At 40.2% G+C, this 13,617-nt stretch overlaps 1 protein-coding gene across 2 annotated transcripts in view; it reads right to left on the reverse strand.

Annotated features, from left to right (window-relative positions):
* Positions 1-13,617, reverse strand: part of TMEM131L (transmembrane 131 like) — a 79,723-nt gene that overhangs the window by 60,184 nt on the left and 5,922 nt on the right. For both annotated transcript variants that reach the window (XM_083860984.1, XM_083860983.1), the window contains exon 3: positions 11,858-11,901. In XM_083860984.1, coding sequence (XP_083717110.1) covers positions 11,858-11,901 — 44 coding nt within the window. The remainder of the gene's footprint in view (positions 1-11,857; positions 11,902-13,617) is intronic.

Below are 13,617 nucleotides of genomic sequence, written 5' to 3' on the forward strand. Positions count from 1 at the left end.
AAAACCATGAGTGTCCAGCTCTGTGCATGATGACAGTCACTTGTCAATAATTTTGGTAGAGGTCTAAGGTAAACCTTTTATATTTCAATTTTGAACCCTTCTAATAATTCTTGTTAGACTGTCCCTACTTTTCAAGTAGAGAGCAAACAACTTCACACAATAATTTCTGCATTAACTACTGCACAGGCAACCAAATCTTTCAGGATGACACCTAGTACCTGCAACTGTGACATTTCACGCAATGTACCTCTTCATACTCTAAGCACTAGTCAAGTAATTACTTTAAAGTCTAAAATTACAGGTTTTATTTTCTACCAAATGTAAAGCAACTGTTTTATTAATGAATCAGAGAGATTTGTCCTCCAAGAAAATGAAACAACAGTACTGTCAGATAATTCAGTAGAATTCAACTAGTTTAGCTTTTTATCATACAACTCTCTCAGGATTCATACGTGTTGTGCAATGACAACAGCTAACACTAAAGTCTAAGTGAAGATGATGGGTTTTAAACGAGGGAAATGTCCCCACAGACCACACCTGTTTATAAAACAGCCAGCCTGGAAGAGAGGAGTAATTGACAGCTCTTACATATTCCCACCCAGAAAAGCCTGGAGAACACCATGCACTCTGGCGCACTGACACAAGCAGCAAGGAAGTCAGAGAGCCTAAAAAATCCGGTGCACGTGTAATTTAAATTGCTTGTGTAAACTGCACCTCTCGTCCAAGTGCGCTGCAGCCATGGAGTTAAAAGGCAGCACAACATGCAGGAACCCCAAGACCTTGGAAGCCATTCAAAGGATCTTCCTCACAAACAATAAAAAAAACAAGCATGCATCTGTTTTTTCTCTCTCCAGTGCTAAACACATCGTACTGAGACTGCTGGCTCAGAGTCAAAAGAAGGCTCCAAAGTCCCACTTTGTTCCAAGTGTATTCCCAATGGCAGCACAACACACTGCTCCAACAAATGCCAGGAGATGGCATTAAAGTGCATACACATGTATGAGCCCAATTTTGGTCTTACACGTGGCTGCTGAACCTGTTTCTGTCCTCACTGATAAGAAACAAATACCTGCAGCTGAAGGACCACAAGGAGTTACCTCATGTCACCAACCCCACATGCTGCCCACGGAGGAACCCCTTGGAAACACTAACAAGAAAAAGAATACCAGCAGCAGGATACCAGATGATCTTTTTTTTTTTTCCAATTTGATTTTGATAATAATCATAAATCACAGAAATTAACTGAAGCAGCTTCACAAGAAAGGTCAGACCTCAGTGCACCAACAAACTTTATAAAGTGTTAACATTTGGATTCATCGCTTGACAGCCACTGTCAGCTCTGAAAGAAGCGTGCAGGAGCCACCAGCAGTACTCAAAGTGACTCAAAGTCAGTCTCTAGAGCTCCTAGATATCTGAGTCTTTATAACAATTCCCTTTTGGATCCTCTCCTGGGACCTGCAAAAAGCCCTCTATTAATTCAGGAGGGAAAACAGGCTGTAAGAACATGGCAGACTTCAGGGGTCTCAGAATACAACTAAGAACAGAAAAAAAAAAAAAAAAAAAAAAAAAAAAAAAAAAAAAAAAACAACAACAACAAAAAAATTATTAACTTTCTATTAGACCAGATATCAGCATTCACATGATTAAAAAAAGCTGGAAAATTCTCCTGAGGAGATAAATGTAAATGTGCTACCAACAAGGCAGATAGCCATCATTTATCTCTATCCACTTTGTAAAGCTGAGACTGCCTATTTAATTCAAAATTAACTTTTTGTTTTGAGAGGTGCATACGTATGTAACAACAGAATTATGCTTCATTGTCTCAAAAAAAAAAAAACCAGGATCCAGAGAGAAACATTAAAATGAATAGCAATTAGAAAAGACTGGAAAGCAATATATAATGATTTATTTATGCAATAGAGTTAGCAAATTTGGGCTTAAAGTCACTGTCTTTTCATACACACACAGAGGCTCTCATTTAGATATATATATATATATATATGTGTGTGTGTGTGTGTGATTTTTTTTTTAAATTCAGGCTTCTGAAAGTATTCCCAAGCATTTTGATGTGTGTCAAATTACCATGTTATTGATATACAAATGTCTCCAAAGGCCAGACCAGTTTCAAGTCTTAGTACTGCAAAGGAAGCAAGTTCTTTCATAACACAAGTGCAGCTATGTTACTGCTTCTGGAACCATCACATTGGCCAAAAAAACAGTTTTAGGCTTAATAAACATTGAGTTGTTTTCTGTATTTCTCATATTTCCTTACAGAACATGCTGTTGCAAACAAACATTTTAAACTTTTTCTTTATAAAATCCAACTCTAAAACACAACAAAACCATGAACCAGGGTCAAAACAGCCCATACCTTCGACAGCACTGAACAGGATACACCATCTTAACTTTCTCTTTTTTATTTCCAAGTCTTTACAGCTTCTTCATGTGTCTCCCCAAAGTTTTAAAGCTGAAGTTGGCTTTTATCAGGCAGTAACTAAAAGCATTGTTTTGCACTCCAAATTTCTTGATTTTGCCATCTGCAGAGTTCTGGTATGCAGGTGGGTCAGATGGTAAACAACTAGCTACAGCTCTGCAATAGCATCTTGATGCAGACATGGGAAGATGACAACTTCAGTAAAAGTAAGAACAGAGACCCAGTTCTTACCTTCCTCTCAGAAAATACTTTTCCTTCTTTTCCGCATAATTCTGAGAAAAAAAATCTACTTCACTGTCTGAGATATTCCCATGCTTATATAAAGTCCAACTGTTCTACAGAAAGTAAGGTTTGTTTGGTACACACACACACAAAATACCCTGAGTTATCCTTGTCTAATTGTATTTCCACTGCTATTTCTGAAAGTTACTACAACAAACCTCCACACACACACACAAAAACCAAAAAAACAACAATAAAAAACAACCAACCAACTAACCAACCTCTCCTCAGTTTTATTTGTACACCACTCTGGGGCCAGGAGGTGGAGAAGAAGAAAAGTTGACAACACCACCCGCTTTGCTCTCTATCTTCCTTATCTCAGTTGGCAGCCTGGACATAACATAGAATAATGGACCCCTGAGACAACAAGCAGACACCTAAATTATTCATACTCATCACATGTTTCTCCCAGGTGATTAGCTTATTTGATGAAAGCAAACTCTTCCACAAATACAATGTAAATATTTGTGGTGAGTACTCAGAACACTACAAAAGAGTTAATACACACCATTGTCACATGCCAGAATAATATTTGATATATACTGTTCCCCGCCCTGAAGTGGACAGTGCCCTTCTGTCCTGATGAAGAAGAGAGTTGGTCATTTTGCAACAACCATCAAAAGGAAAAACTCTCCTCCCAAAGCAGATACTGAAGAGAGTGGATAAAGAATGATGTCCAAGACAACATAACTAAGACATTTTTAAAACTCAGGTTTGAATTTATAACTAATACTGAACTACAAGTGGTATTGATGTTGTTTTCTTGTTCATCTTTTTACTTATGTTACTTTGGCAAACACCAAAACTACTGAAAAGGCTCTTTCACCTACTTGCCCACAAGTCATATAGCCAGGGCATGAACACAGCTTTCCTAGAGGATGCTTCCTCATCAAATAAAAATATTTGAGTCATTAAATGTGAAGTTTGTTTCACCTTAGAGTACCTACAAAGATGATAGCCAGGTAACAGCTGTGCCTATAGGTCTTTATTACACTGCATTAGATAGATTTCAGGACCCTTTATGCTCCGATTATAATAATCAAATCAGAGTACTGAGGTTGATCATTCAAAAGCAGACTCTACACAAATTCCTACAAGTGAGCAAACTGTTGTTTAGGCTTTCTTCTATTTTGACATCTAATTTGCCAATCTGCAACAGTGGAAAAACTGTGAAGCTAAATTCTTACACTGTGGCAATTTTCAGACTGCCGACACTGGTCTACGACTCCAGATGTCTATTGTTTGACTGCAAAATGGTAAAATTACTGTAAATTAATCTTCTTATGGGCAACTAAGAAACTGTTATTATGGAGGTGAAAATAATTTATTAATAATAAACGTACAGACCAAAAGCTAAATTCTTTGTGGCCCACTGCCCACAAATCAGAAGGATTAGCCTAAGATTAACAGACATCTGAAATCCATTACCAGTGTATTAAAATGTAAAAGTAGAAGCCTAAAAAGAAAGTTCCTGTTCTGAACTACTTATATTACAGAAGCAGCAAGTACGGGGTGGGGGACACAAAGTTTGCAAATGAACATGGACCAACACGCCATAGCAGATGTTTACTTTTGCTTTTCTTTCGTTTTTTTTTTTTCCCTCTTCTCTAAACATATAAAATGTGTCCCAACATCCCCTTTTTAAAACAAGGCAGGTTAAGTTTAACAAGAAAAATGCCGTGTTCCCAAGCAGACTTGCACAGCCCTCACAGCATGGAACTGGCCTGGCATTAAAAGCTGACCTTCCCCATGTGTTTGCTGAATGACTACATCAACAGGCTGTGCCACAAGATCTGTCTCCACTCTCACACAGTTCTGCAGCCAGCCCTGAACCAAACACAATGGGAAATAAGACACCATATGCCCTTATCCCACCTGCTCAGACCAGGCTTGTCCTAACTCGAAAGGGCATGCATTGTGCCTGGGCTCTGTCCCAAAGCACAGGCTATGGGGAGTTTACCAAGTGCCAAAAATAAAACAAAACACACACAACAAACGATGTACATGTGTGTCCACCAGATTGCAACTGTCCACACAGTGCTGTCACCATCCACCCAAAACCCACGAGCTGTCCCCCACGCTACCTATCATCCCAGTGCAAATGCTTTACCCTACTCCTACCCCACAGCCACTGACTCAAAGGCATTACTCCTAACACACAAGATGCTGTCTGTCTCAGCCTCACACTTTTGAGGACTGACCTGCTCATCTATCTCACCAACAGTGAGTGGAACAGCAGATCCGGCTGGGCTCCTCCCCAGCTCCTCCTGCACTGCAGATAAGGCAGCAGAGTACCCTGGCACAGGTACTACCACACAACCACCATCCCCACAGCAGGCCAAAAGGCAGGAGCAGGAAGAGGCGGGTCTGAAGGACTGAGGAAGAGCAAAAAGATGCCACAACGTCCAGACCAGTGCCACACCAGCACAAGTGGGGCTCCCTGGGAGCAACGTGAGACAGGAAGAACAGAGATGACATCCTGCAGGTGAGACAGGGCACCCATCCAACACAACAGCTGTACCATTGAGGGAGAACTTCCAAGCACATTTTCAGCTGATGCTTCCAGAAAGCAACAGGGAAACCAACCAGAGACTGATCACAAGTAAATGTTAACCTTGCAATAAAACAAGTTCTTCTAATCCAGAGAACTTGTCGGGCTGCACAAGGCAGGGGACAGGACCAGGCAACAGAGTGCAAGGCATCCTCTTCCTCTGGCAGTACAGAAACTACAACCATTTCAGGCATGGCCCAGACAGAAGCTAAAAAAAAAAAATAGAGATGCCTTAAGACAGTATGCAAGAGATCTGCAGAAGACACAGGGAACAGAAAGTGAAGATATTATTAACAGAGGAAGACAAAGAAAGAACGATACAGACACCAAAATGTAAAGCATAGTGTATTTGGCCTTTTAAACAGGTCATTACAGGTGAGAAAGTTTGCCCCAGTAGAACATATCCACAAACACAATTTCTCCATATACACTAATCCCTGTGCAAACAATGACCTCACAGTCCCAGCCTGCTATTTTTACCAGTATAGAAGCTGGTGTTTCCATAGAAGCCTATGTGGCTTTTCAAGGCACCATGAGCCATAAGAATGCAGAAGTGCCAATTTGCAACTACCATACCAAGATTGCCTTCATTTCTCAAAGTCGTTACTCACAGATGAGAAAGTCCATTTCAGGTAGCATAGAAGCTGACACACATCAAAGGGTCGCTGGTCCAACCATGAACATCCTCCAGTCCAAGAGGGTGGACAAAAGTGAGAGAGATATACACATTCTGGCAGAGTTTATTCAATGCAAACAGACAAGATTTTGATGATGAGTGTGACTGCAACAGCAAGTCTGAGAGTAACTAAATATGGCCACACATCACCTTTAGAGTATTTCCATCAAGGTCAAGTAGGACCTACAATGAGGACAGAAGTTTGACAGCTCTTTGCAAAAAAGTGCAAGACTGTCATTCACCATTATCTCATCTTCACAGAAAGCCACAGGGTCATCTCCTCAGCTGGTGTGAAACACTGTACACCTGGCCTGAGCAACTTCTCTCATTTATTAAATGTCTGAAAACAACTTAGAAATAAATCAAAAAACAATAGCTGAAACATTTGTTACCGCACAATGTCCCAGGGAAAAAAACAAAACACATTTTTTAGCCCCTGTACCATCAGGCAAGCAACGCGATTTTGTAAAAGGACCAATATTTTGGAAGAAGCAATGCACACAGGGGAAGAGACGTCCCTAACAGCATCTAATACAAAGTTCAGCAAGGCAAAGTTCATCAGTGAATCAACTGCCACATAAAACAGAGATAAACAATTAACGCAGCAGGAGTTCAGCCTGCCACCCTAGCTGTGCCTGGCAGAAGCATAAGGAAGGAGAGGAAGAGTAACACTGATTATTTTGGAAGGAACTATCTGTCTCTTCATCTACAAGAGAACATCCAGTTTCATGGACCTCTTGCAATTCTTTTTGGTAAGCTGCTTTTAGTCCAGTTTCATAATATCCTGTGTTCCCTACAGGTGTTTCCTTAGGGATTTTCACCCAAATGTTACAAGTGGGTGTGTCCATCTCAATTCTCCTCCTTTACTTCTATGGATTATGTAAAGTAAATTTAATTTCTCTAGGCATCCAGTAAAACTTAAAATTAGTAGTCCCTTTGTATCTAGACAAAAGTGGAAGTGGGGAACAACAGCCATGACTTATCAATTAAAAACAAAAGTTAGCCAATATGGAAAAAGATTTTAGTGCTAACCACTACATGCTGTCCATACCGCAAAAATTGCTACCTTATGCAAGTGCAATAATGGGACTAAAAAGCTTTCTCCCAAGAAATTTTTTTTTCTTTTTAACATACATAGATTTTTTGCTTCTTTTGTAAAACAACAATTTTAAAAAACACTAAGAACTTAATAAAAGCGGCTTTCACTATTACAAATTAAGACCAAGCATATATTCTAGGAAAAGTCTTCATGTAGTTAGACTTACCTTCAGGGTAAGTTTAATGACAATCTAAATGATCAGTCGTACTCCATACCAGCTTAGGTGGAAAATATTAAGATGGTTCCTTTCAGACAGCTTAACACTGTCATTCTCAAAGCTATTTTTCTGCTTTTCATTTTTTGCTTATCATTTCTCAATGGATAATCACTTTGATTTTAATAGAAACTATTTTAAAAGTAAATATAGCATAAACTTTTTTTTTTTTTTTAATATTCAGACATTCCTTCTGGCACAAAATCAGTTTTTATTAATTTCAGTTAAAAAAACAGAAGGAAAAAGAAAATCTGGTTGATCCTAACCTATTTTTCAATGTTTCTTCTCTTGCCTTAGCCACCACCCAAGGTAGTTATCTGGTGCACAGGCATACCACCAGTCCCATGCCACTACTTTCCAACCGGACTGTCAAAAATCATGGCACTAAGACCACAAGCTTTTTAGAAGGATGAGTCACTTCTGAAGTGTCTTAATACTCCAGCCACAGCGCCAGACCTCATTTGTGCCTCTCAACTAGAGCCGAAGTTGTGGCCAGGGAGAAATCGCGATGTACAGCCTCACAACGCAAAGCAGGCTCATTCTCCCACTGCCACTCTGGATTCTTCCTGAAGCAAATGTTATAACTACATTTCTTAAGTATTCCCTAAACCCTCTAGCAATTCTGCAGTCTGGGCACCTCAGCTGCTTTGCTCTCTCTCAGGCAGCTAGTAAGCTACTCCCTTGTTACCTCTACCTTCAATTTCTCCTCCACATCTGGAACACTGTTTCACAGACACAGCAAAAACAACAGGATTAGGAGTAATTCCACCAAGCAATCAGGAGAGGTCAAAGTGCTGGGCATCAGCTGTCACTCCCAGGCTGCAGTGACACCCTAGCAGGAGCCCACCAGGAGCTGATACCATCTACTGCCCTAAGCAGCTCCAGTCCACAGGGTCAAACACTCTCCAGTGATCAAAGGCAAAGGTCCAACAGAAATGCCTGAGCCAACTGCATCACACTCAGAATTTTCCTAGCACTTGATACCTATCTACTCAAAGCAAAATATGCCCTGCCATAGGAAAAGGCTGGAAAATGTCCTCTGCCTGGCTAGTTTCTATCCATACTTATAGTATTTTATGGATTTCCCTTCTCATAGACAATCACTGCGCATCACATATTAAGAATGTATGCTTCCCATCTTGAGTACAGCAGTTTATTCTGGTGCAAATGTTCCTCAATGTGCCAGCTGCAAAACTGCATCCTCAAAGGCCTCTCTTCAGAAGTCCTCAAAACCCAAGTACTAACAATCTCATACACATGAAATTACTTTTTTTGTAGTGCAATGACTACTTCCTTGAAGTAGAAAGCTAAAAATTTTGATTTTAGCATCATTTGTGCATCGCCTGACAGTACTGTCTCTTTATTTGTGCCAGACTTCTGCATTTCCCGGAATCACAGAACAGAACCATCCCCAAGAGTCACAACGTGTCCCTGACAGCATTGACCAAACCCTTCTTAAACTCTGCCAGCCTTGGAGCTGTGACCACTTCCCTGGGGTGCTTGTTCCAGGACGCAACAAGAAAAGGTGAAAAACCTTTTTTCTAATATCCAACCTAAACCTCCTGACACAACTTCAGGCCATTCAGGTCCTGCCTCATTATGCTGCTTTAGCAAGCACATAAACCTTCAATATTTGCTACTGCCAGTTGTGGCAACCCAAGTCACCGGATGAAGGGGTGGGAGACCCAAAAAACTCAGAACAAAAAAAAACCCTCCAAATGCAACGACAAAACCTTCTCTTTTCAACACCTGTCATGTACTGTTACGAAAAGCATCTTTTAACTCCTGATTCTCAAATGTAAGAAAAAGTTTTTAAGGAAACTGGAAGCTTTTTAATAGGCTAGTCCAAATACACGACTTTAATTCTGTCAGAGTCTGTGGCGTGAAGCAGTACTCAAGTGTCTACTGTGCTGCATTTCTTATTTCAGAATCTGATCCAGGGAGAAGCAAAACAGCATGAAGCAACCTGTGGAAGCATCCAAGCAATCTCAATAGCAGGAATCGTAGGGTGGAAATCAAGGAGTTGATAATGATCTTCTCACTCAGGGCAGCTGCAAACCCATGGCTCTACAAATCAACCATTTCTCATTCACCTCTGGAATAGCTCTTCATAAAAACTGCTGTTTTGACAATGTTTTTTACCTCTATACAAATTTCTGTATTTGTTAAAGCTAAACCTAAGGCAGAAACTATAAGACCACATCCATCTCCCTTGTGCACTTGCCACAAGAACAGCAAACCAAGAAGACCACCCCAAAAGGAAGATCTTATGATGCACATGCACAGGAAGTCCGTTAAAAGACAGTTAATACTTCACTGCTTTGGTTGTGTTTGGTTTTTTCAAAGTAGGTTAGCAAGCTCCCAGGGAACCCACTAACCTAGAAATAAAAACTGAATGAAACAATGTTTTGGAAAGAGACTTTCTCCTTTATGCCCCAAGATGATGAACTCCGTATACTCCCCTCATCTCTGGGGAAATTTCTGATTTCTTTATGTCCTTTAACTTCTGCTAATACCCTACACTAAGATGCTTTGCTTCTAGGGGCTTCACATCAAATTACAGTAGCTTCAGCTGATTTCTCCAGGGCATGCAGTCAGACAATGAGATGAAGATGCTACAAGCTTCAGGTTTTGCTGCTACAGGAAAAAGAAATCCCCATGATTTCACCATATAGTAATGTAAGCCAAGGGAATGAAAATTTACCTGGAAATAAACTAATAAATTCTAATCTTTCCAATATACCTTTGCTGCCTTTCCTCATGAAGCCCACACTATAACATTCCTTCAGCATATAGAGCACACACAGGTCTATGAATGTGTTTGCCTACAGCAGCAAACCAAAACAGTTTAGAAGATGCACACAAGCCAGAATCTGTTTAGGCAAGTTTCCTGAAGCATTTCAGTACGACAATAGAAGGATGTTGCCACTACACAAGTGAACCTCTACAATCTTTACTTCCAAAAAGCAAATATATTTTTGAAAACAAGTAATTACTAGAAAAAAATTTTAAGCACCTGAGTGACCTAAAAAAATCTTTTTTTTTTTAGATAATCACTCCAGTTAAATCACTTTTTCCTCTCCAAGTCTCAATAACTAATTATTTTCAATAATATTTTTATTATTGCCATAGTAGCCAATTACCCTATCCACCTCCAGAGAAAAATAGGCAAGTAGAGATTTTTTTCCACCTAAATTACATCTCTCTGCCTACTAAGGAAACAATCAGAAACAATCTTAAGCGCAGCATTAGAGACTGCTGCTTTCTGACTACCTCTCAATAAAGAAAGCATGCAGGTAATAAAGTTACGCAGTAAAAATTCTGCACCCAAAACATAATAGCTCCCAGATGAAAAAATCAGAAACTTCTGTATTTGTGCAGGGAAATGCAGCTTTCAGTAGTTTACCCTTTTTTTCACAAGAGGAGGCATAAAAAAAAAATCCCCTCTGCAGGTAGGAATTGGGGCACTTAGGCAAGCACAAATAATCAGCACCAGCTGTCAGCAGCCACAGTAATTCTCACATCCTGTTTCCAAACCATCTTTGTAATTCCCACGGAGATGAGGCACCCGAGCATTAACGTGATGCTGGGTTCAGATGAGAAGGCTCCCAATGGGAAAGAAAGGGAAAAGCCATGTGAAGAAGTATTGCAGTGCAGGACAGACCCATCATAACCACCCCATTCCCACCCCCCAGACTTACTCCTTCTGCCAGCTCCCAGCAAGGCTCGTGTCTTATCCCATCTATTTGTTCTCAAACCTAAGCTAAGGGCAAAGACTGAAGATAAACGAGAAAAGCATTTGTGGCTAACTGCTGCCATCAGAACACGGTGCTGTTACGCGTGTTTATTTAAAGTCTTGTGATCTTTCTGGCTGGCATGGCACTGAAAGCTGTAACCACATTAACACATACCAAAGGAAGGAAGTGTTTCACTGGTAGATGTCCAAGCATTTTAACCTGGACGCTCAGAGGAAACAAAATTTGTATTTAAAAAAATACTCTGTGATGCTATTTCCCCCACCCTTCAAAGCAGAGAGGGCCTGATATTAACAGAAACAGCAGAGTTGTGGCTATGGTTTTGAAAGCTTTATTATTTATCTGATTTCAAGACATAAGGGCAGAATATTTATTGTTCCACAGCAACACATTAATAAACTTTTAGCTTTAAATCTCCTTCACCTTGTTCTTTGCCTTGGTGCAAATTAACATTCCAAGACTACTTATATTTACAAATTTTGGAATGGAAAACTGTCCCCTGCCTGAAAGAAATTAATTACAAAATATACAACAAAACAATTAATAAGCATTTTTTTGTATGTGAAAGCAATGAGAAAAAAATTCACCCTAGAGACAGGATTAGGAGAAAGAGATGCAAGAAGGTATTTTTTGCTTGCATACACTAAGCACAGTTTTTTGGTTTTGCTCATAAATCAATATTAACATTAAGTTGAGAAAATTGTAATGCAAAAGTAATAAAAAACTATTTAACATGCAGGAGAAAAAGTAATTTTTTAATTGTCTGCCCAATTACACTTTGGTATTTCCTAAAGAAAAAACCAAAATGAACTTCAATACTCTTGCCTCCATTGGAGTTTAGCTTACCTTTGCTCTTGCGGATGCTCTTCCACATCCTCCTCCGAATCAGCCTGACAAACAGAGAAAACACTGTGCGTAAGAATCTCAAAACTGCAACATGCTACACTAAACATATGTACCACGTTTAATCATCACAGATGGATTCTCATGGGACTTGTTTGCAAAACAAATTCAGAAATCTAAAATTCCTAGAAATCCTTCACGAATCAAGTAAGGTGGTTGATGGATATCCCATTTGAGGTTTCAGCTCATCTTGTGAAAGATAAATGGTGACTTAACTTGGCTACTGGGCTGCTTCCCAAATACCGACTGAACAGACTTATTTTCCATTTTATGCAAATGCATCTGTACGAAATCCACTCACACACAGAACTTCAATCTAAGGCCATCAATTGCCCTCAAACTACAGGAAGACTATTTCCTCCACTTTCAAATTATCTGCCCCCATCAGTAAACTTCAAGAGCCAGTACCTGAGGAAATAGGATGCAGAATGCCTTGAAATGCAGATCACCTGTCAATGTCAAAAGCAAAGGCAAAGCACCACATTCCAACTGGCAAGGTGAGGTCCCAAACCCAGATCTTATCACTGATTAACAGCACATACAGAAAGCAGAGAGAGCAGAAGCTCTGAACACATCCTCTTAGCTCAGTTGCTGGACTCAGGTAATTTTCAAGACATGCAGCTGAACTGTGTCAGCTTGCAGTTCACCACAAACCACTTTGAGCTGTCTACAGAAATGAACTCAAGTGTTGGTTCAATGAGCTCCCTGCAGGAAATCCATTTAAAACAAGGAGGTAGCTACTCTGAACTGGCCAAGATCTCCAGGAAAGCTTTAGGTGCAACTCAAAATGAAGTGTGTTACAGCCACTCAACCCCTGCTGTTGAAACCAGGGACAACTTTAGGGAGATTAACATTTTTCAGGAGGAGGTCACAGTCATCCTGCCAGAAACAGCTGGTGAGTTTTCCCAGCTTCTGCAGGTGATGGTTCTACAAGACACAAACCACAGACCTTAGCAATGAAAAGGTAAGGGGAAAAAAATCTTTTAAAATTAAAAGACTGTACTTTCCACCACCCCTCCTACGTGTTTCCCACGTAAGCATATCACGGAACAGGCCTCAAGCCACCGGCTTTGAGACTATCTCCTATTTTCACTACATACTGGAAAAAAAAATTCACCTATAAACACTAAACATCTTTCTACAGGCTTCAGATGCTTATGCAGGTCAGGCAGCCCTACTTGCCTACTGAATGGGACAGATAGTAGGATTTCTGAAGACCTGAGCTTCATGAAGTGAGGAAAAATTACAACCACACTATAGCAGCAAATATGGTTAATCTTAATACTAATAATTAACATTATTGTGTCTAAAATAATGACCTTATGGCTAATATTAATACAGATCTTGCCAGAAGCTACCAGATGCATCTGAACTTCCATCTTTCGTCACAAGCAGCTCATACAAGAGAAGCAACACAGCCTCCACCATAACATAACCCAATCTGGAATGAGACTGAGAGGGAAGTACAAGTTAATTTGAGGACTTTACAATCTTGCTGTACGCCTGCCCAGAGGTTGGAGACACCATGCTAATTGTCCAGGATCTGCAGTACACCACAAAGTTCTTCAGCACAGATCTACCTAGAGATCCCAGCACCTGACCCCTATGAAGACCCAGCCGTCTCCTCTAGAGACCTTGCTAAGCCTTGCTGTTAGACTCCACAGCATGGCACAATACAAACCCATCATGTTTTCCAGCTTCTC

Source organism: Zosterops lateralis (genome assembly GCF_965231275.1).
Source record: "Zosterops lateralis genome assembly, chromosome: 5".
Lineage (NCBI taxonomy): Eukaryota > Metazoa > Chordata > Aves > Passeriformes > Zosteropidae > Zosterops > Zosterops lateralis.